General features: G+C 40.6%; 1 protein-coding gene across 1 annotated transcript in view; it reads right to left on the bottom strand.

The window, feature by feature from the left end:
* Window positions 1–5,269: 5,269 nt before the first annotated feature.
* Window positions 5,270–24,697, bottom strand: part of Gug (arginine-glutamic acid dipeptide repeats grunge) — a 40,385-nt gene continuing 20,957 nt past the window's right edge. Inside the window, 5 exon segments of the mRNA XM_080281841.1 lie at window positions 5,270–5,848; window positions 6,855–7,030; window positions 9,916–10,095; window positions 21,890–22,320; window positions 23,317–23,441. Coding sequence (XP_080137967.1) covers window positions 5,738–5,848; window positions 6,855–7,030; window positions 9,916–10,095; window positions 21,890–22,320; window positions 23,317–23,441 — 1,023 coding nt within the window. The 3' untranslated portion in view covers window positions 5,270–5,737.

Genomic DNA, 24,697 nt, shown 5'->3' with positions numbered 1-24,697 from the left:
ATGATGATGACAATGATGATAATAATAAATGAGATGATGATGATGACAATGATGATGATAATAAATGAGATGATGATGATGATGATGATGATAATGGAATAACTCTAGGTGATTACACTCCTCAAGGGGCAACACTGGATTAGATGAATGAGTGAATGAATGATAAAACATTACACTAACACTACAGCCCTCTTTTCTCAGTCTTCATCATCAAACGTACATCTGTGCTACCTACGTTTTCCCTTCCACAAACACAGAATAAAACACTACTGAGCTAATTCTGGTGATGCTGTTCCACTGTATTACTAAAACTGACAAAAATATTCCTTAATTTCACTATTGAGACAGACATGGTACTTATGGGAAATCTATCTATCTATCTATAGCCCAACGCCCTAATCCCGCAAAGGGTGGCCACAGACAAAACGCCTCCAAGTCGCTCTGTCACCCACCATTTGACTGCCCTCCCCCCAGCTCACTCTCCCCTCCCTTATGTTCCTCTCAACTCCAACCCTCCACCTCATCCTGTCTCCCCCTCCCTCTAAACCTTACAAAAAAATTCCTTACACTAAATTATGTCCAAACTTCTCTACACATTACAAGGCTGATATGAAGCTCTGTCTACCATTTGTTACGGCACTAGCACTTCTGTAACTGTGATAGCCAACCCCATTTTTGTCCCTTCACGGTGTTCACCCGAGGCTCTATCTATCTATTGCCAGACGCCTCAATCCGGTAAGGGGTGGCCACAAACAAATAGTAATAATAATAATAATAATAATAATAATAATCCATCCTCGTCTAACCCTACGTTGCCCCATGAGAAGCATAGGAGCCCGGGGTTAGGCAAGTTGGTCTGACATTTAAGATGAGAGTGAAATAATGATAATAATAATAATAATAATAATAATAATAATAATAATAATAACAAAAATAACCTAAATAATATATATAATCAAGATCACCACCAACTGTGAAAGGGTTGAAAATTTCCCCAAACCCTATCAACACTTAACCTTTTTGGCCAAGAACTTCATTTTCGTCAGTCTCATTGCATCTAACTGCTCTATTCAGTGAAAGGAAAGATGTCTAGCAAGGGAAGGGTTAACTACTGCTACATCTATCCTTTCCCTATCCGCAAAGGCTCTCCTCAGCTCAATTAAATAATCTGGTGAAAAGAAAGAGCAAAATATAGAGTGTGTTGTTGTACTGAAGAGTTAACTCATTCAATACAATGATTCGTATTTTATTTTCTTCCGACTACCTAGCAACTTTATTCAGCGTTGGACAGACCTTTTGAACTCGAGAGTCCTGACACAGCATTCATAAATTCCATTACTATATGCAGTCCTTCATACACTGAATAAAAACACCTGGTACTACAGCAAGAATAAAATAAAATATGACCACCACAGTGAACGAATTCTTGTAAACTTCCTTAACCAATCATCAATTTGCATCTGTATCAATTTATATTAAGTCCACTGCAGGACCGGACCTTTTCCTCATAGAAAGTGACAGCCAGAATTAACCCTTCCCCATACTGGCCAAGTTGTGACAGGGAAGGGGTGTCTGTAGGAAGAGTACTGCATGTGAAAGTGGCAGTGTTGTAGTGGCTATGTTTGTGTGTGTCAGTCTGTATATGTCATCGGTACAACCGACAGGGTGCAAACATATGCAAGCATATGAAAGGACATATTACCAGCACCCACTTTATGTGTCCGCCACGGCGTGGGCTTCAACCCTAAGACTCTGGGCTCATGCATCAGTAGGTGAGTACGCTAACCACTGAGCCACCACAGCTTCTGATCAGCTATACCTGTAATCAGATGGGTAGGTATCTCATTTAATTAGTTCTAAAGCACAGCAATATACAAGAACTTTCAACTATACTGTACAGGCAGGTCCTGTTATACAAGTGGGATATGTTAATGGAGGACTGCTGATGTGGCGAATACTGGTATAACGGAGTGAAAAATGTGAAAGCCAAAACTCGTATAACAGAGACCATAACACAGAGGAAAAATGGGGTGAGGCTGATCGTGCTCGCATCACCAGATTTGGGTAAATTGCCCAATCTTGTATCACCATTTCCTGTACAGTATAGTGGATGCTCCTATAAAGAACCCACCTGTACTAGCATGATCAAAACTCCCCCAACACTCCCCTGCTGGCACTGTGTTTTATTCTCCTAGTTCCTCCTTAAATAACAGCTGGTATCCTTTTTCCTCATACTTTTTTGCTGTCATATTTCCTCATACTCTTTTGTTGTGTATCCTCCTTCCTCATGCTTTTTTGCTGTGTCAGTCATATTTCCTCATACTCTTTTGTTGTGTTGGTCATATTAGTCTCTCGTATAAACATTCCACCTAACATACTCCAATGCCATGGCCAGTAGGGAAATGTTGGCAAATTTTTGATCTTGATTCCATCTCACTGAAAGAGTTTAAGATAATATTTCCACGTATCAAGGAAGATACTATTTCCACATATGAAGAGAGAGAATATTTCCACAATCATACCAATTTTGATAATATTTCCACATATCAAGGGAGCTAAAATTTCCAGATATGAAGGGAGATGATATTTCCACAATCATACCAATTTCAATAATATTTCCACATATCAGGGGAGATAAAATTTCCACATATGAAGAAAGATAATATTTCCACAATCATACCAGTTTTAATTGCATTATGATATAAACAATAATCCCACATAATTACTGACACAAAATACTAACAAAACATATATTAACTTTGTGTATACTATTTCCTAACCCCTTTCAATCTGGTGTTGTGTTTTTCTCGCTAGTTCCTTCGGAGAGTAAATACCTCTACCCTGACAGAGGTATGTACTCTCTGTGTGCTCTTGTTCAGGCTGCCTCTAACCCCTCAGTTCAAAAAGTCTACCCTAAGCTGAAGAAAACAGTAGATAACAAAGTGAAAATCTACTCCCTGGGCAACACCGCTTATTTCCTTAAAACCAGTGACTTATTTTCCTGGTTTACTCCTACTATCTATCTATTGCCAGACGCCTTAATCCCATTATGGGCAGCCACAAACAAATCGCCTCCGTGTCGCCCTGTCCCCCGCCATTTCACTGCCCTGCTCCCAGCTTACACCCCCCTCCCATATACCTCTCCATTCCATCCCTCCATCTCATCCCTGGCCTCCCCCTCCCTCTCTCATATACCTCTCCATTCCTTCCCTCCATCTCAACCTTGGCCTCCCCCTCCCTCTCTCATATACCTCTCCACTCCATCCCTCCATCTCAACCTTGGCCTCCCCCTCCCTCTCTCATATACCTCTCCACTCCATCCCTCCATCTCATCCTTGGCCTCCTCCTCCCTCTCTCATATACCTCTCCACTCCATCCCTCCATCTCATCCTTGGCCTCCCCCTTCCTCTCTCATATACCTCTCCACTCCATCCCTCCATCTCATCCTTGGCCTCCTCCTCCCTCTCTCATATACCTCTCCACTCCATCCCTTCATCTCATCCTTGGCCTCCTCCTCTCTCTCTCATATACCTCTCCACTGTTTCCAGATAATTATAATTAACTTAGGACAGGCCTCTGATGGTGAAGGGATTACTGAAGACTATACTGTATTTGGCTCCTCCAGTCTGAAATAAAACCTCTCTGAACGCATTTTAAAATCCTTCGGTAGTGGCAATACTAGACTGCAAAATACAGTGCACCTCTGGAATGACGTTGTTAAAGGTTGGCAACTTGTGTATGGTTCTGGTGAAATGATATGAGTGAAAGACCTTCAGCCTCTTCTTGGGGCAATGAAAGACACAGGGAATTTTCTTTGGGTTTTCTCTATATCATCTTCGAAAAGTACTGAGTGTTTGGCATCCACTTTCTCTTGTCTACGGAACATCTGACATTTTAACGTATTTCAAACTGTTTTTGTTCCAGTTCATTTCCTGCATAACTAAGGCTTGTACTCTTATTTATGGAAGCTCCCCAACACCTCTTCCTTGGCAATTTAATTAAGGATATTGTTGGTTAATATCCTTTTGTTTATTATCTATATGATGAAGGGGGGAGTGAGCTAGGGGGAGGGCAGTCAAATGATGGGTGACAGAGTGACTTGGAGGTGTTTTGTCTCCGGCCACCCTTTGTGGGATTAGGGCATCGGGCTATAGATAGATAGATGGACATTATCTATGCAGTGTGGCAAAGTTAAAAGAATTTATATAAGACAACCAAGGACAGTATGGTGTAATATACAAAATAATATAAGACTGAGGAGGACAGAATGGTGTAATAAACAAAATAAATCACTTAGGAAAGGGAGCAGGGTAACGAAATGGCGGGGGACAGGGCAACATGGAGGCGATTTGTTTGTGGCCACCTTTTACGGGATTAAGGCATCTGGCAATAGACAGATAGATAGAAAGGGTGTTACAGAGCTTCCTAACCAGAAAATATGGGGCCAGATCTGTATTTTCCTACCTGCAGTATCATATCAATTGGAGTCATCAGGCAGAGAAACAAACAATGCCTCTCTCAGCTCAAGAATATTAGCCAGCAGAGGAAAGTGATAGCCAGAAGAGGTGAGATATTGAGCTAATTTCTATCCCACATAACCACACATTAAAAGAGGAGATAGGAGTGGTGAAATATTAGCCAAATTTTATCTTTTTCTAACTGTATATTAACCACAAATTTAAAGTGAGAGGTACGAGGGGTGAAATTTTAAGTGAATTTTTCCCCAATTATATGAACCACAAATTTAAAGTAAGAGGTAGAGGAGGTGAAATATAAAGTGATTCTTTTTTCCAAATTCTATATAAACCACAAATTTAAAGTAAGATGTATGAGGGGTGAATTTTTAAGTGACTTTTTCCCTAATTATATGAACCACAAATTTAAAGTGAGAGGTAAAGAAGGTGAAATATTAAGTGATTTTTTTCCCCAACTGTATATATAAAACAAATTTAAAGTGAGAGGTAGAGGGGTGAAATTTTAAGTGAATTTTTCCCCAATTATATGAGGAGGGGTGAAATATTATGTGATTCTTTTTCCCAAATTCTATATAAACCACAAATTTAAAGTGAGTCGTAGAGGAGTGAGATACTGTGAATTTTTTCCCAAAGTGTATACACCAGAAATTTGAACTGAGAGGTAGAGGAGATGAAATATTAAGCCAACTTTCAACTCCAACTGCACATATACCCCACACTCTCTCTCTGCATCAACACATATATACTGTACCTTCCTTTCCCTGTTACAAAGTCAAGAATTCTGTATTAAACTGTTGTAGCAAGTTGTCCCAGCTCTTTTTCTGTATTTCCACACACGCATACCATACCTCACTTCCCCCTGGTCAAGTACTCAATTTAAACTATGGGGTACAAAGCCTCACTCTTTCACTGCATCAAGACATATACCTTCCTTCTCCCTCCACGACGTCCGCTATTCGGTACTATACTCCTTTCACCTTAACCTGGCCTTGATTTTCGTCCTTTTGCAGCTTATGCCACGTGGCTCAGGGGCAGAATAAGACAATACTACGGCTCTTCATCCTTTCCGTAGCACTTGTGACGAGCATTATATTCCAGTGTTAATCAGCTGTTACAACCCAGCACTGATGATGGAGAGAGATCAATTTTAGGCCAAGTTAGAGTAAAATGAGTATAGACCACTGTATAAATTCCTATCTCTGCCTGGTGTCGTTTTATGCTAGTGGCCCCTAAAGGGAGGCTGTGGTCACCCCTCCCTACCCTCACCGACCGTGACCATACTCAGGCCTAAAGGGTCCTCCTGGGTTGAGGTGGGGAAAGCGCTCTCTCTCCATCAGCATCTGTCTTTGTATCTGCTCATGGGCTGCGGAGAGCTGGGAAAGAGAGAAGGAATGTTCGTAAATTATATAACTCAGTACCCTCATCCCTATCTTTTAACAGAGCTGGGATGATGATGATGATGATGATGATGATGACTGATGATGATGATGATGACTGATGATGATGATGATGACAATGATGAGGATAAAATATAATGATGATGATGATGATGATGATGATGGCAGTGACCAGGATAAAAACAAAACGATGATGATAAGCTATAATTATGATGATGATGATGATGACAATGATGATAGTGATGATGGAAATGACTAGGATAACAACAATGATATGATGTTGATGGTGATGATGATGATGATGACAATGATGATGATAATGATGAAGATGGCAATGACTAGGATAAAAACAATGATGATGATGATGATGATGATGATTTTTAACTCTGGTTTGCTGCAGATTAACATGATTTCTCTCACTAATTCCTGATGAGTGCGTTATGAGATGAGGTGCGTGTGTGATGAAGATATAACAATAATCATCACTCTATGCCCTCAATCATCACTTTAACTCTATATCTCTATTCAGTTGGCATGTTGAGACCTTAAGCAAGTCTTTTACCTCAATTGGGACATGAATCAGAGGAGAAAAAAGGCCACAGGAACAAACTGCCCTTCCCTGTAATGTAAGATAGACAGTACTGGGCAGTGGGGGGTTTTGTGTGTGTGTGTGTGTGTGTGTGTGTGTGTGTGTGTGTGTGTGTGTGTGTGTGTGTGTGTGTGTGTGTGTGTGTGTGTGTGTGTGTGTGTGTGTGTGTGTGTGTGTGTGAGAGAGAGAGAGAGAGAGAGAGAGAAATAAATATGGAATCCCCAGACTATACAACACCTATACATATGAGAGAGAGAGAGAGAGAGAGAGAGAGAGAGAGAGAAATAAATATGGAATCCCCAGACTACACAACACCTATATATACAAGAGAGAGAGAGAGAGAGAGAGAAACTTACAATACGGAACCCCACACTATACAACACCAATACATACGTGAGCCAGTTCCTCGTAGGGTCGGCTGAGTAGGGCAGCTGCGGGGTGGCTCTGGGGGGGGTAGCCTGGGGGGAAGTGGGGTGGAGGGGGGTCACCGGGCCTTAACGCAAGGGGTGGACGAGGTGGATACCCAGCCGCTGCCGCTGTAGAGGAAGAGGAAGTTATAATTTATCTATCTATCTATCTACCTATTCCCAGACGCCTTAATCCCGAAAGGGGTGGCCACAAACAAACTGCCTCCATGTCGCCCTGTCCCCTGCCATTTCACTGTCCTGCTCCCAGCTCACACCCCCCACTCTCAAATACCTCTCCACTCCATCCCTCCATCTCATCCTTGCTACTGTGATATAATGAAAAAATTACACAAAACTCTCTCTCCCTCTCTCTATAAAATCTGAACTGAGTTGAATTTGCTATCTATCTATCTATAGCCAGATGCAATAATCCCATAAGGGGTGGCCGTTTGTCTCTGAGTTAACTGTTTTGCGGTGAGGGGCAATAACCCTCTGCCAACCCACTTGCTGACATGTCGGCATGGATTTTGCTGCTGTAGAATTTAAAAATGAAAAAGAAGAAAATAAAAAAACATTCAAAAAAATCTTATAAACATCAATGATTTCTTCACATTTCTACTGAAGTTAAAAAAAAAAATAAAAATAAAAATAAACTAATATTAATAAAAAATGTTTAGAAGGCAAGAAACTCACAAGAAGGCCCTACACTAACTACACTCTGTTCACTTTAACTTGGCCTAAACTGCCATCTCGCCATCTTGAATGCTGGGCTGTAACAAGAGATTAACACCAGAATATGAAGTTAGTCATGAAGGAGTGCTATGGAAGGGATGTAGAGCCTTAGTGTTGTCCTATTTTATCATTCAGGTAATGGAAGCAAGCTGCAAATGGACACAAATCTCTACCAAGTTATAGTAAATGAAATATACTGTACTGTTGTGAGGATTCAAATATGTAATTATTCCTTTACTAATTACAAAAACTGTTATATGTCTTCAGTGTTTACTCTAACCCATTAATCACAACTCAGGGAAAATTTGGAGGTCCTATGGTGAGCAATAAAAAAATATATATTTAAAAATGATTTCCAATTGATTTTTTGGGTCATACTGGCTCATAGAGGATGTGATGAAGAATAAGCGTTTAAATTTTACGCCAATAAGTGCAATACAGTACAGTACTTTTGGCATTACAGTGTGCTGAACCAGAGAATTTGTTCTAACAAAAAAAAAAATACTGTATATACTGTACTATACAATCTATATTTTCCTATATTATCAAATGCAAATATTATGGGTATTGGATGTGATAGGGAATACTGAAATATTGACAGGTATAAATCTGTAATGTGGAGAATTCAAATTTGTCTGAACTATAAAGGTATGCTGCACTCAAGGCCAGGTGCTCAATATAGTCACAAATTACAGGTTAATATAGTAATAATAATAATAATAATAACAATAATAATAGTAATAATAATAATGTCACCCTCTAAGCTACACACACACACACACACACACGAACCCATAACCATCTCATAAAACAGAACCAAAAAATTATACCGGTACATATGCAATTTTTGTTTTTGTCTACAACTCATGCAAATACACAAGCATGCTGTGCCAAATTCAAATTTCAAATGACAGCCGATGAGTGTCAACAGGATTCAAATAACTAAAGGAAGGAGAGAAATAAATACTTCTTCTTGCACACCAAACCATACCACTCAACCATCTACTGTACTAAGCAAGCAAGAACAACCGACACTCCTACAAGATCGGATGTATTTGATATGGGATATTCCAGAAACTTTTGTGATGTTTTTTGGCTGTGTCCTTCATTTATTATTGGTTGTATCTGTGTTGGTTTAGGCAGCTCTCGAACACCTCTTCCCGACCGGTTTATTTTTGTTCATGGATCATTAATACTCCTCTGTATGTTATTACTTCGCCAATGTTCCCCAGTGGTTTATTTTTGTTCATGGATCATCAATATTCCTCCATGATATTAACTTCTCCAATCTTCCCTACTGGTTTATTTTTGTCCACAGATCATTAATATTCCTCTGTATGATATTACCTTCTCCAATCAACCCCAGTGGTTTATTTTTGTACATGGATCATCAATATTCCTCCACAATATTTACATTTTCAACCTTAAGTAGTTTTGCATTTACTTCTACGTCCAGATATTTTATTCAACTTTGGAAAGGTCTCCCATTTTGAACTAATTAATGAAGGCTATGTCCCAATCCTCCAATTTCTTAAGGCCTCTCCCTGGCTGAATACAATCAAAAGTGGAAGAGAGAGAGATTACCATTATGTCCGTATTAGACACAATAAACAGCATACAAGAAATTATTATGACGAGACAGGCAAAATTAACAAAAGGAAAAGATGGTTGTAAGACCGATTACCAAACAAATCTGTGACACATTAAGCTGTAACACAAGAGTCAACTGAATATTCCACACACATACCTCAGGCTTCCCCACCATCTTAACACCTACAGACACAAGACACGTGTTAAAGAAGTGCTCAAGAGAGAATGAGAAGCAGAGGGAAGGAAAAAAATGTGATGGGCATGAAACTGATGAAACAACAAAGGTAACACAGAGACAATCAATCCCACACCACCTCCATCACAGTACACGGCTCACAGTTAGGCTACCACAGACCAGGATGGAGGGGTTAGGCTGTGTCCACACCAAATATTTAGTGGAGTACGGTATGTGGCAGTTCAACATCACTGCAACCCATAAAAGCCCATACATCCAGTGGGACAACTTGTACAGGTTACAATGATTAAAACTCCTGTCCAAAAAGTCCTCGCCTGCAAGCATCTGGTGTGGACATGACCTAAGGGGCAGAGGGTACAATGGTAGGAGCCAATCCCCTACTATCTCTCTGCAAAGTGTGGATTCTAAACCGATGAGGGCTGGGTACTATAGGGTAAACTGGTAGTGGCCAATCCTACACCATCCTTTGTGATGTGCATGGGCCAAAACTAGGCTAGTCCAGGATGAGAGGTGGGCAGGATAATCATACCTCCTGGGTGAAGGTGAAGGTGGGTGTGGGCATGGGAGTGAGTGTGCGCATGAACTTCGTTGATCATCTGCATCCGATGCATGTGGTCGGCCAGGGCCAGCCTCTCCGCAGTGGACGAGGCCAGTGGGTTGTCCGAGGGTGTGGCCGCGGCACTCAGGCCCAGTGTGGTGGCCGGCAGCCCTGCACACAACACACACAAGGTCAGCACCACATGGCCAAACCTCAATTACAGTAAGTCCTCATTATATGTCTGTGATGCTTCCAAAACAGTCATCCCACATTTTTGCAGTTTTGACTTTATTCACCAGCGAGTAAACCATCACAAAATATAATATATATGATGAACTTTGTGATTATTTAACAATATAATTTGCCAAATCTTCTAAAAATACATTTTCAACAAACAGCGTCTAATGGCTGGTGATGTTTTGGGGAACTACAATGGCCTTTTGTTTTTAGACTGTGGGGGTTCTTATTTATAAGGGCAATTTCACAAATGGATTTTCACTATTCACAGACATGTTTGTTCCCAAACACCAGCAAAAATGGAGGGATGACTATCCCAATTTAATCCAACTGGGTGAAATTGGCAGATCAGCTTTCACTGTTAGCAATGAAGCAACAAGTTTTTACTTTACTGCACAAAGAACATAAAAAAAAGAAAAGACTACAAACACCAAGGACTTTCTGTACAGCGTGTTTGTTCTAACCTGACGAAGACCCTAATTCCTTTTAGCTCATTTGATGGCCAAGTGTGATTACACTTGAGGGATAATCTGACTGATAACCAGGGAGACTCAGGCCTGCCTCATAACTAAGGTTCACTGAATTTCACGCAACCATTACTCCAAAATCATATTGTGTCAACAATCCGGTTCTGTCAGGTCAGAACGAACCAACTACAGTGTGCCTAGTTATGGCTCAAGCAAAAGCACAAAAAAACTGGGATAATTATAAATGAAAAGTACAGTAACTCCTCACGTAACACTTTCACTTATTATTTTTTAATTTACTAGGTAACGCCATCTCCACTCATCATTACTGTGGCAACTCTTGTACTGCATAAGCTCGCCACAACAGATATCTGTTATTTTCATCATGACTACAGCCTCTTCTTATCTGGTGATCCTACAAGCTCACTGATGTACGACAGCTCTAAAACACAGTAAGCCTCAAGGGAGTAAACAGTGTAATGCAATGATGGTAGGGATTAAAAAGGGTGGTCCTACACTGCACAGCTTAGTGTAATGATATAAGCAAATACTTCAGCTGCCTCAACACATTACTACAGTCGCGCGGCACGACTCTGAAATTGTCATTATCGAACCCAGGCAACCTACCCATCAACAGTGCGTCTGATTTCGTGTATGATATGTGTGATTCATGTATAACATGTTTGTGTCTAATAATATTCGTGTATAATACAATATGATACGAAATCGGATGCACTGTCTACAGATAGATTGCCAGGGCACAATAATGACAACTTCAGACTCATGTGCTGTGACTATAATCCACCATGCAATGTGGATGTAAAAAAGCACACATTTAAAAGCATGAAAAGGGTTATGGGAAAAAATGATGCAGGATAAACAACGATAACAGTGATACGAGCCATTCCCCACCACATACACAAATTTGCCAGCTAAAATGCAAGGGGTGCAATGCATGGGGCCACTCTGTATAGACTGTATGCTCACAGTTGACAGTTCCTCCCTACTTATTCCCAACTACAAGCATGGAGGTTCAGAGGTAATTTAGGTGACAATTACCCACAATTCAAAAACCTGAAATTACTGTCACTCCTCTATATTCGTGGGTTCGTTCTTTACCTATCTGTTCATTCATGGGTTTATTTTTACCTATCTATTCATTCATGGGAAACTAAATCATTTCAAAATTCACTTTAAAGAAGACTGTAATGTTTAATGATACCTGGGGCAATACAATCAGTTTTTAAGCAATCAAAACGTTAAAAAATACAACTGAAAGGGGTCACACTGTAGAGACACGAACTGTTTGCAGATTTTCACCAGATGCACGAAGTTTTTAAATATATCTCCTGCAAATATGGAGGGCTGGCTGTATTTAAAACGGATTCAAACCTTTCTGCTGGTACCAGTTTTTCTCACTTCAATCTATTTACTATGCACTTCACCAATCTGATCTATCTATCTACCTATCTATTGCCAGACACCCTAATCCCGTAAGGGGTGGCCACAAACAAATCACCTCCATGTCGCCCTGTCCCCTGCCATTTCATTGCCCTGTTCCCAGCTCACACCCCTCTCATATGCCTCTCCACTCCATCTCTCCATCTCATCCTTGGCCACTCCCTCCCTCTCCACCTCACTCACATACACTCTCCTCATCAGTCTCGCACTCTCTGATCTTTACTTAATCTGATCCTTAGTTAATACACTCTCCTCATCAGTCTCTCACTCTCTGATCTTTAGTTAATCTGATCCTTTGTTAATTTATGGTTTGTTATGATTCTTGCTATGCTTTTCTCAGTTACCCTCGTCAATTCTGTTAAATATTTTCTCATTTCATACTTGCTATTTCCAGATCCTATTTCATATTTGCTATTTCCAGATCCTATTTCATATTTGCTATTTCCAGATCCTATTTCATACTTGCTATTTCCATATCCTATTTTATATTTGCTATTTCCAGATCCTACTTTTTATTTGCTATTTCCAGATCCTATTTAATGCTTGCTATTTCCAGACCTTATTTCATATTTGCTATTTCCAGACCTTATTTCATATTTGCTATTTCCAGACCTTATTTCATATTTGCTATTTCCAGACCTTATTTCATATTTGCTATTTCCAGACCTTATTTCATATTTGCTATTTCCAGACCTTATTTCATATTTGCTATTTCCAGACCTTATTTCATATTTGCTATTTCCAGACCTTATTTCATATTTGCTATTTCCAGACCTTATTTCATATTTGCTATTTCCAGACCTTATTTCATATTTGCTATTTCCAGACCTTATTTCATATTTGCTATTTCCAGATCCTATTTTATATTTGCTATTTCCAGATCCTATTTCATATTTGCTATTTCCAGATCCTATTTAATGCTTACTATTTCCAGACCTTATTTCATATTTGCTATTTCCAGATCCCATTTTATACTTGCTATTTCCAGATATTCTTTATGCAACGGGTAATATTATTATTGAACTGGAAGGGTTAGATACGAACCTAATTAATTCCTTCCCAGCCAAGAAACCATTTACAACGCTGGGTGGTAACCATATAACCAAACCATACGTGCTCCCTACATGTCAGCAAGTGGGTTGGCGGAGGGTTAGTGCCCCTCCCCATAAAACAAATAACTCAAAGTCAAATGGCCACCCCTTACGGGATTATGGCGTCTGGCAATAGATAGATAGACAATTAGAAATCCTTTCCTGGTTGAATAAAATTGTCTACAAGTACCATGAACCAAAAAATAAATAAATAAATAATTAAATAAAAATGTAGTTAACAGGCTCACCCCTTCACTCCAATGACACACACTGCTTTATCTTTATTTTTATTATTATTATTTTTTTTTTTACTATGAACATGTGATTTTATTCCATTTAGGAAGGACTTCAAGCAGTGAGGTGGGTTAACAATGACAGTATCTAACTATGAAAGTCTGAGAATTCAATCTTACAGTAAATAAAATCATCTGTTCGTAAGAATATATAATTACGCTGTACTTAAAGGGCTACGACATCTACCAGTATCTATCTATCTATTGCCAGACGCCTAAATCCCATAAGGGGTGGCCACAAACAAATCGCCTCCATGTCGCCCTGTCCCATGCCAATTCACTGCCCTGCTCCCAGCTCACACCCCCCTCTCATATACCTCTCCACTCCATAAGACATGATGTGAAAAATAATGATTATGAAGAAACGCCAACATGATTTCTTATGCTTAAGTGAATAGGGTCCTGTATAGTATTCACCAAGCTTAGATGCCTTAAGCTTAAAGGCGTCTCTTTCAAAGCTTATACTGCTTAGGATGTACTACACTAAGTCCTTGTTATATCCCAGAAACGTTTGTCAAAATATTGCAACTGACAAGGAAAGTGTATGTACATGGAGTGAAGTGGAGGGGGGGAGAGGAAGGGGGAGGCCAAGGATGAGATGGAGGGATGGAGTGGAGAGGTATATGAGAGATGGGGGTGTGAGCTGGGAGCAGGGCAATGAAATGGCGGGGTACAGGGCGACATGGAGGCAATTTGTTTGTGGCCACCCCTTATGGGATTAAGGCGTCTGGCAATAGATAGATGGATTATACAACGAATACTGTAAACTGGGAAAAATTAATATGACTTCTTTCTACATCAACAAAAGGGTTGGTGGAGGGTTAGTGCCCCTCCCTGTAAAACGACTAACTCCAAGACAAACAGCCACCCCTTATGGGATTACGGCGTCTGGCTATAGATAGACAGATGGATATTTCTAGGTGGCAATGGAACTTTTATATTGAATCTGTGCAACTTACTATGATGTTAACTGCCAAAAAGGTTATACTGAAAAACGCGATACAGTAAGTTTACATTATCTCGGACTGTTTTCCAAATTATTGCAGTTTTTTTTTATACAACCAACACTGTAAACTTGGAAAAATTGATAAAGCTCAGAAAAATTGATAAACCATCTTTTTACGTAGCAATGGAACTTTTATTGAGAACTTCATGTAACTTACTGTGACGTTAATTTCAAAAAAGGATATTTGAGAGAGAGAGAGAGAGACATACAACACAACAAGGACTTACTGCACTGAAATTTGAAAGCTCATCTATAACTCCCTATGAAATTTATCAGTACACACAATCAAAAAAGTCTCTGCTCTTACGGTATGATGGTTGTGAAAATGAGTGAGTTCTGCAGACCCATGAATCAATAAATCTGGTGCCTCAAAATATATACCACCCTGTATGTGATTTCTTTTTTGGCAGTTTCACATTCAAATAATTAACAAAGATACTGTTTTTACATTAGTGGTAGGTGGTGGTGACCATCATCCACTCACTTGATGTAGTGCTGCCTACTTCTTCCTTAGCCTTTATCATTCTTTTTCTGTGTCTGTCCTCCTCTCTTCCTATTTCTCCCATCTTTCCTGTCACTTTTTATTTCTCTTCTTTCCTTTTCAGGTGGCTTTACATTGAGTGACAAGCCTACTGGATTCCTGTAAGCCAGGAAACCATTTACAATGCTGGGTGGTAACCATATAACCAAACCATATGGGCTCCCTACGTGTCAACAAGTGGGTTGGTGGAAGGTTAGTGCCCCTCCCCGTAAAACAAATAACTCAGAGTCAAATGGCCACCCCTTATGGAATTATGGCATCTGGCAATAGACAGATAGTTAGACTGTTTTCACATAATCGCAGAATGCCCCATATTTCACAATGCTTCGTCCATGTTTCAGAGTGATATGTGCCATTAGTGGGATGATACTTTTTTGAGAACGTGTACATATAAAAAAGCAGTTGCAAAATAAACAGCCAATAATTCTGAAGCCAAACATAGCTAAAATTAAGCTTTAAACAGAAAAAATATATAAGCTGATGAAATATGTGATCAAGATGACGGTTATTGTTCCCCACTCCCACCGCCTAAACACCCCACCTGTATCCACCCAGATGAGTATACTGGTGTGTGTGTGTGTGTGTGTGTGTGTGTGTGTGTGTGTGTTAAAGGGTCTGAATGTATGAGTGTGATGAGTAAAATGGAGGGTGGATGATGGATGAAATGAAGCCACAAGAAGAAGAGTAACAAAGCCCTGCTGAATACCATGAATCATAAAAAAAAAATAAAAAAAAAAAAAATAATAATAATAATAATAACTCTGGAGGGACTGCCAGACTATAAGGACTGTTTCACTGTTTCAAAAATTACTGCTCACTGTTTCAAAAGTCAATGCTCACTGTCATATCATTTACTGTTAAGGATATCAGTTTGAATTCGAAGGACTGGGATATCTTTTTTTAAATTCTTGTCATCTCCTGTTAAGTTTAATCAGTTTAAGGCTTTTGAAATTATAGGGGTCTGATACAGCATTAACAAACTCTTTCAGTACAAGAACCATTCTCTACGTTGAATAAAATCATCTGGTAGCAATAATCGTGTCGTTTATAAAGGCTCCGATATGCTTGTATGCATCGTCCTTCTTCACCTACTGGCGGCTCATGTTGCTCTCTCTGGCAGCCTCCCTATTCTGTCCCTTATCCCTGAGGTCACACTCTAAGACCTCATCCCAGGTCTTTTTGCCTCTCACAACTATACCCCTGATAATCACACTTATCACCCACTGCACCCAACTGTCAGTCTCCATCCTCTCCACATGCCCAAACCATCTCAATCTATCCTTCCTCATCACAACCTTTCACTGCAATAGTCAGCCTGAGCACACCTGACAGAGATTTGAGTCCCTTTTTAGCTATCACTTTGTTGGAAGAAGAATACTACAGCCACACCTTCCTTAACATTTCTTTCCAGCTGACAATATATTTTACTAACCATCTTCTCTAACATCTCAGCATTTGATATCCTGTAGACAGGTGGCGGTTTTCTGCTGGGTGAGTCCAAACCATACGTGCTCCCTACGTGTCAACAAGTGGGTTGGTGGAGGGTTAGTGCCCCTCCCCGTAAAACAAATAAAGTCAAATGGCCACCCCTTATGGGATTATGGCGGCTGGCAATAGATAGATAGATAGATACTGTGTAAACCAAAAGGAGTTTCCCCAGCTGGACATAACCATCTGCTGTGGGCCTAATTACATAACCTACCTGCATCCACGGCCAAGATAGAGTTAATGAGAGTTTGTTTGAAGTATAACCAGAGCAAAAGGGGTAAGAAATGGTGGCATCTAAGTTATGAGGGTTGCTATAATCCTTTTACTTCAACTTGGCCTAGACTTTCATCCTTTTGTAGCTTATTTACTATTACAACTGCAGTAAAATATAATGCTACAGCTCTACATCTTTCCCATAGCACTTCTTCATGACTGGCAATACCCAATCATCAATCTAATGTTATGTCTCAGCATTCAAGATGGAGAGGTGGTAATTTTGGGCCAAGTTAGAGAACAGTATAACACCTCTTCCTTTCCATGTTATTTTTTTTTGCATGATGCCTTAAAAATCTCATGTGTTATCTATGCAATTATGCTGATGTTATAATGGCACACTGGACAAGAGAACAGTGAAGCGTAATATGCAAACTGAATTACATAGAGAGTGCTATATTTCTTTCACCTTAACTTGGCCCAGATTTTTTCCTTTTCCTGTTGATTTCAAGTAGTTTGGTCGAAGAAAGTACAATACAATGACTCTATATCCTTTCCACAACACTTCTTCATCAATAGCATCACTTTTTTTTTTTAAATGCACAGAAGAAGAAACCAAACACCAGAAGCCAGCAAGACTGTTCCAAGAAAAAAAAAGAAGATAAACGGAGATTTTGGATGATGGATGGACAGATGGATAAAGAGAGAGCCAAATTCAAAATCTACTGTTAATCTACTGTTACAACTCAACATTCAAACATGGAGATAGAACATTAGGCCAAGTTAAAGAAGAAGGAGTGTAGAAAGCTTCCTAACCTCAAGGGGATACAGGTGCAAGTTCTCTAATGTATTACTGTTTGGGATGTTAGTTAAGAAACATGCATCTAAACCCTTTCAGTTCAGTTAGTTATTTTTACTTCTATCTCCAGGTGTCTTTAATTACTACAGGGAGACTTATTGTACTAAAGGATTATTTTATCTGTCTCCGAACATCTTTATTTATATGAGGGAGACTTATTGTACTACACACTTTATTTCTACAATTCCCAAACATATTTCTTTACGAGAGGGAGACTTACTATATTAAAGGCTTTATTTCTACTACCTCCAAACAATTTTATTTATATGAGGGAGACTTTCCATTACTAAAGGCTTTATCATTACTCTCTCCAAGCATTTTTATTTACGAGAGGGAGACTTACTGTATTAAAGGCATTATTTTAACCGTCTCCGAACATCTTTATTTATGGGTGAGACTTTCCATTACTATTGGCTTTATCTTTACTATCTCCAAGCATTTTTATTTACAAGAGGGAGACTTATTGTACTAAAGGATTATTTCAACCATTTCCAAACATCTTTATTTATACGAGGGAGACTTTCCCTTACTAATGGCTTTATCTTTACTATCTCCAAGCATTTTTATTTACAAGAAGGAGGCTTACTGTACTAAAGGTATTATTTCAACTGTCTCCAAACATCTTTATTTATATGAGGGAGACTTTTCACCACACACTTAAATTTTTACTATATACAGATGTTCTTATTTAGGTCTGAGAGACTTTAGCATACTTCATATATTACTTTCACCATATTATTATTATTATTATTATTATTATTATTGTTATTATTATTTATTTATTATTATTTTTTCTTGGGGGGGCACTTAGCATACTTCATATAGTACTTTCACCATCTTATTATTTTTTTTTTAATTCATTTATTATTATTATTATTATTTATTTTTTTTTTTTTTTGGGGGGGACCTTTTCAAACTGGAGGGGGTAAATACAGTCTCCACCAACCACTTCATGGGTATCGATCCATCCTTACGCTGAATAACACGTAGCTGGGGATGAGATGGAGGGATGGAGTGGAGAGGTATATGAGAGAGAGGGGTGTGAGCTGGGGAAAGGGCAGTGACAAGGCAGGGGAACAGAGCAACAACTCGCCGAAGGGCAGGCAACAAGACCCCTCGTAGCATTACATGATTACAAAACCCCTCAATGCTTCCCTTCAAAGATAGTTTTATTAGGATTATATCTGCTATTTCCATATGATCTGGTTTAGCTAAGGAGAGATATTTACAACTATCTGTCCATAGCCAGACGCCACAAACCCACAAGGGGTGGGTGTTTGTGTTAGCTGTTTTACGGGAAGGGAGACTAACCCTCCACCAACCCACCTGTTGACTCGTAGGGACAGCTGATGGGGATACGTATGGCCTTCAGAAATTCCTCCACTGCTATGAAACTTTTCCAAGTCAAGTAAAATTATCTGGTAGTTGTAAAATAACGTGGGGTGGATGTGGCTAAGATACAAATGTGTGTGTGTGTGTGTGGATGAGCAAATTGGGAGTGTGTCGTCCTGTCTCAGCTACCTCCGTTTATTTGGGGGAAGCAGCCTCGGTATATAGATAGATAGATTACTACTGCTGTTAGTATTATTATTATTAGTAGTAGTAGTAGCAGATAACAGAGAGCCAAATTCAAGATCCGTTCATTTCAAGATGCGTAATGGGCACCTCTGCAAATGGTGAAATCCATAAATAATTCATGTCTATATAAACCAGTCCTTGCTGTCACATTTCCAACTTAACAACCACCTAACAACCCTTTGCAGTACCTCAAATCACCATCAGACACCAGAATATACTTGTTTCGTGTATCTTCACATTTTAACAGCACAGGTCATTACATCACCCCAAAAAACACCTTAAACTACTGGTATTGTATTTAGAGATGGCTTATTAATCCCTTGAATTCATACAACATCCTATTTAGCTTAGTCTTGCTGCTGTCAGGTACTTTTGTTTAAATTAGAAGAGGTCGATCATACTAAGGTGGGACTCATTTGCCTGTGTATAGCCTCTCCAATTCCTAAGTTGAATAAGATAGTCAGTCTCTCTCTCTCTCTCACCAATTCCCCTACGTTCCATCTCCTATTACTACTGCCTCCCTTTCCCTACTCTCTCTCTCTCTCTCTTACAAACACACACACACACACACACACACACACACACACAAACACTGCAACTTCAATCAGCTAACCCACAAATAAGGGAAACCACAAGTAACAAAGTTCTGAATAAAGAGGGACCAATGTATGATGTTCTAAATTGAGTTAAGGATGAGATGAGATGGAGGGATGGAGTGGTGAGGTACATGAGGGAGGGGGGTGTGAGCTGGGAGCAGGGCAGTGAAATGACGGGGGACAGGGCGACATGGAGGCAATTTGTTTGTGGCCACCCCTTATGGAATCAAGGAATCTGGCAATAGATAGATCAATAGGTGTCAGGTTATAGACAGGAGAAACCTTGCTACATAAAGGGGTCCATCTCTGAACATATAAATAATTAAAACTCTCATCTTAAATGTCAGGACCAACTGCCTAGCCCTGGGCTCCTATGCTCCTCATGGGGCAACGTAGGATTGGATGATGGATGGATGGATGAACTGAAGCAATATCTATCCATCTGTCCATCATCCAGTTCAGTATTACACCAGCTGTAGCAAAGGGGCCTGGGGCTTGGCTACTAATCCCAGACACTCTGTAAGCATTTGCAGATCCATTTGCTCCAGTTCACTGACTCTAACTTCTCCACAACCTCAATTTAGTATTTATGTGCCACTTCTTCTCAGTTTCTCCCCTGAAATGCTTCTCTTATTTCTAACTTCCATAATGCTTTTAGCCAAAACAAGATCATGCGCTGGTCTATTCTATCTATCTATTGCCAGACGCCTCAATCCTGTTTGGGGTGGCCACAAACAATTCGCCTCCAAGTCGCCCTGTCCCCCGCCATTTCACTGCCCTGCTCCCAACTCACACCCCCCTCTCTCATATACCTCTCCACCCCATCCCTCCATCTCCTCCTCAGCCTCCCCCTCCCTCTTCCCCCCTCCACCTCACTCACATACACTCTCTTCGTCAGTCTTTCACCCTCCATCCTCTCCACATGGCCAAACCACCTCAGTGTGTTCCTCCTAACGCTTCCTATCACATCCACATCCACACCACATCAACATCATGCGCTGGTACCAAAATATAATGATTTAAATCTTCAATGTCTGGAAAGGATTACAGGTTTGCCTACTACAGTACTGTGTAAAGATGGAAATTACTTTATGAATAATCCTCACTGACAGATGTTTCACTTAGTTAATTATAAATTTATTCATGAATCAACAACAGTAATTTATTCCAAAAACTTTTATGGTGCATAACAAGGCAGCTTTGAAGAAAAAAAGAAGAAAAATGTTAGTGTTTTCAACAAAAACTTGAGCCAAGAGTATGGCATCATTTCATTTTATTTTTTTCCCCCTAGCTAAAAGGGATTAACGGAAATCTAGCCCAATCACTATCAGATGACTATTCAAAGTTAACTGAAATACTCCAATAGTACAGTGGCACAGAAAGAGGGTTGTCCAGGATGGCAATGGCTACCTCTGAAATATGCTCTGCCACCCCTAACACACACAAGAATACCCTGAATCTCCCTAAAGAGTTCTCCTTGGCCCACACCATTTTAAAAGTCCTTGCTACGCCCCTGTGGTGATATTATGGGCAACATATACAATAAAAGATGCCATCACAGTGGAGAGAATGAAGTAATATTCACCTACAGACACCCTAGCCATGAAGGATGGCCTATGCCATAAAGTGTTTTACAGTGTTGCATCGTATACACAATGATATCCTCTGTGTTTTGGTCTTGCTGCAGTCAGACAATTATACTCACTTTAAGAGACACATCTTGTAGTGATGGGCACAGAGGCAGCCACTACTTTGCTCTACTACAAAAACTCATTACTAAGTTTAATAAAATTGTCTGGAGGGGACAGTAATAAGTCAAATTCGCACATCCTCCTCTGCAGTGGGGTACCAAAGCAATACTGCATTTATGACAGAGGGAAATATGATATAAATGAAGCTTACAAAAAAGAATGGGGTAAGTCTGATGCACTAAAGCCATGAGGTGAAGGGTAAAGCCAATATCTAGTAATACCACATGCTCCCCTACCAATACCCAGCAAATACAGGTACCAATACACTACAACAAAGCAATACCAACTCAGCAATACCAACTTAGCATACCAATACCCAGATAATTTGGATACCAATACACTATAACAAAACAATACCAATGACTGATGGCTGGATGTACTCACCAAGCCTCTCCAGCCGGTCACGCTCCGATGCAATGATGGCGGAGGACACTGAGGGTGAGGGAGGGTAGAGGGCGTAACCAGAAGGCAGGGAGACAGGCGGGGGGAGGCCGGGGAAGCGACCCGCACTCAACCAGTGAGGCGAGAGTCCATGGGGGTAAGCTGGGTCCGTGGGATTGAGGGGCCGCTTGAGCATTTCCTGCTTAATACGGTCCGTCAGTTCTCTCTCCCTAAGGTCACGCAGGTCCCGAGCCTCCATCTCTAAACGCTCCTGGGATCCAGCCGGGTACAGCGCGGCCATACTGCCCAAACTGCCACTGTAGTGTAGCAGGTCCAGGCCCGGAGCACCACTGGTCAGGCCCGGAGGCAGACCCAGTCCAGGGGGAGGCCGACTTGCACCTGGGGATAGTCCAGCTGGGGACCTCGCATACTCCCTGTTGAGAGAGAAAACGAGGTGGTGGAGAGGGATGCTTTCAAGAGGTGGCACTGATATAACCAGACTGATCAAGTGGCTGGTTATACAAATGCCCATTAACTACTTCCCTATCCCCTGAAAGTTAGAATATGGACTGGAGAATGGCAAAGCTTTTGATCACTATTAGCACACAACACAGCATCACCTGCATATGTCAGATTTCCCTTCAACATCCTCCACCATCCTCACATCTCACTCCACATTCTTCCCTGTCTCATAACCCAATCCATCCACATACTGAACAGCCACGGGGACACCACACAACCTCGTCTCACTCCAATACTGATCTAAAGCTATTTACTTTGATACCCACCCACCTCATACATCAGATTTCCTTTCAACACTCACACCATCCTCACATCTCACTCCAAATTTTTCCCTCTCTCAAAACTCTATCCAAATATAGAATGAACAGCCATGGGGACATCACACAACCTTGTCTCATTCCAATACTGATCTTATTTACTTAAGACACCCACCCACCTTTATGCAAGCTTTACAACCTCGATAACAACTCTTAACAGCATTCAACAGCTTTCCATCAACACCACGTATATGCAAAGCTTTCTGTGGTCCCTCTCAGGTTACCATGTTTGTAAACTTCCATTATCATCATCATCACCCAGACCTTCTTTCCCACCCTAGGGGAGGGTGAGGAGTAGCAACATCCAGACAGCCCAAATCTGCCCAATCCAATGGGCCACGCTTCCATTCACTCATCATTCAAGCCCCCAGAATCCTGGCTCTATCTGATGCGCCAAAAACATTCACCACATTCTGCAGTTTCACATAAACATATCTGCTAGAGTCAATCCGGGTGCTGCCATCTCAATAAAGGGGTGCCAAATCCCTGATCATAAGCTTCCCAGATCGATAAATGCCATAAAAACCTCGTGGTCCTATTCACTGGCTATTTCTACCAAACTACAAAAAAGTAAATATATAAAAAACATACCCTAATCTCGAGAGGGCTGGCGTATCAACAGGGTTTCTGGGCTGCATTCGGTCATAGAGAGAGCTGCCTTCACCCGAGGTTGAGGTTTTGGGTGTCTCTCGCTTGTCTGGTGTGTTGGCCTTGCGCTGTAAAAGTAACATACTGTATTATGGCACACTGAAACTCATCATTCTGGCATTTATTCTTTTTTATTTTTTTTATGTTCAGAAGAAGGAACCAAAGGCAAGAAGCCAGTAAGATTGTTCTATTCTATCTTTTTTTTTTTTTTTTTTATGCGAGGAAGAAGGAACCAAAGGCCATGAGCCTGCAGTAACAGTTCCTCCAAGAGAAAAACAAAATACAATAGAGAGCCAAATTCAAGATCCGATCATTTTGAGATGCCTGGACACACTATGTTTGAAAGACTGGAGATCATAGGCAGCAGGAAATACAGACAGAGGGAGACAGTTCCAGAGCTGACCTGTTGCATAAATGAAAGACTGGGAGTAACGGTTAACTCTTGCATTAGAGAGTTGGACAGAAAAGGGATGAGAGTTTGCTGCCAGACGGGTGCTACGCGCCCGTCGCAGAGGTGGAGGAATGCAAGCAGACAGTTCAGAGGAGCAGTGACCATTAAAGTAGCGATAGAAAAGAGATAAAGATGCAACAGTGCGGCAAAGAGACAGAGGTTGAAGGGAGTCAGTAAGAGGAGGAGAGTTAATGAGACGAAAAGCCTTTGACTCCACCCTATTAAGAAGAGCTGTATGTGGGGAGCCTCCCCACACATGAGAGTTGTACTCCACACAGGGGCGGATAAAACCCCTGTATAGAGTCAACAATTGTGCAGGGGTAAAGAAAGAGCGGAGTCGGCTTAGCACACCCAATCTCTTGGAAGCAGATTTTACAAGAGATGTAATATGATCTTTCCAAGATAAGTCCCGAGTAAATGAAACCCCAAGCATGTTCAAGGATGATGCAGGATTAAGGTGAATATTATTAAACATTAGTGGGTATACCTGTGGAAGATTTTGTCGGGTTGATAGGTGTAAGAACTGAGTCTTAGATGCATTAAAGACAACCATATTATTTTTACCCCAGTCAGAGATATGAGCCAAGTCAGACATTAGGTGTGCCATAGCCTCATCCCTTGTTTCTTGAAGTAACTGTTGAGATGGGCGTTGCGGGAACCGAATGGAAAGGTGAAGGGTGGAGTCATCAGCGTATGAGTGGATAGGGTTAGATGTACAGCTTAGAAGATCATTGATGAATAAAAGGAAGAGAGTTGGTGATAGGACAGAGCCCTGAGGAACACCACTGTTGATAGATCTACGAGAAGAACGATGGCCATCTACAACAGCGGCTATAGAACGACCAGAAAGGAAGCTAGCGATGAAGGCACAGA

Source organism: Coenobita brevimanus, chromosome 11 (genome assembly GCF_032717465.1).
Source record: "Coenobita brevimanus isolate Jiangsu-jjx chromosome 11, ASM3271746v2, whole genome shotgun sequence".
NCBI lineage: Eukaryota > Metazoa > Arthropoda > Malacostraca > Decapoda > Coenobitidae > Coenobita > Coenobita brevimanus.
Note: the sequence above shows the minus strand (reverse complement) of the source record. Positions and strands in the feature narration are given on the sequence as shown.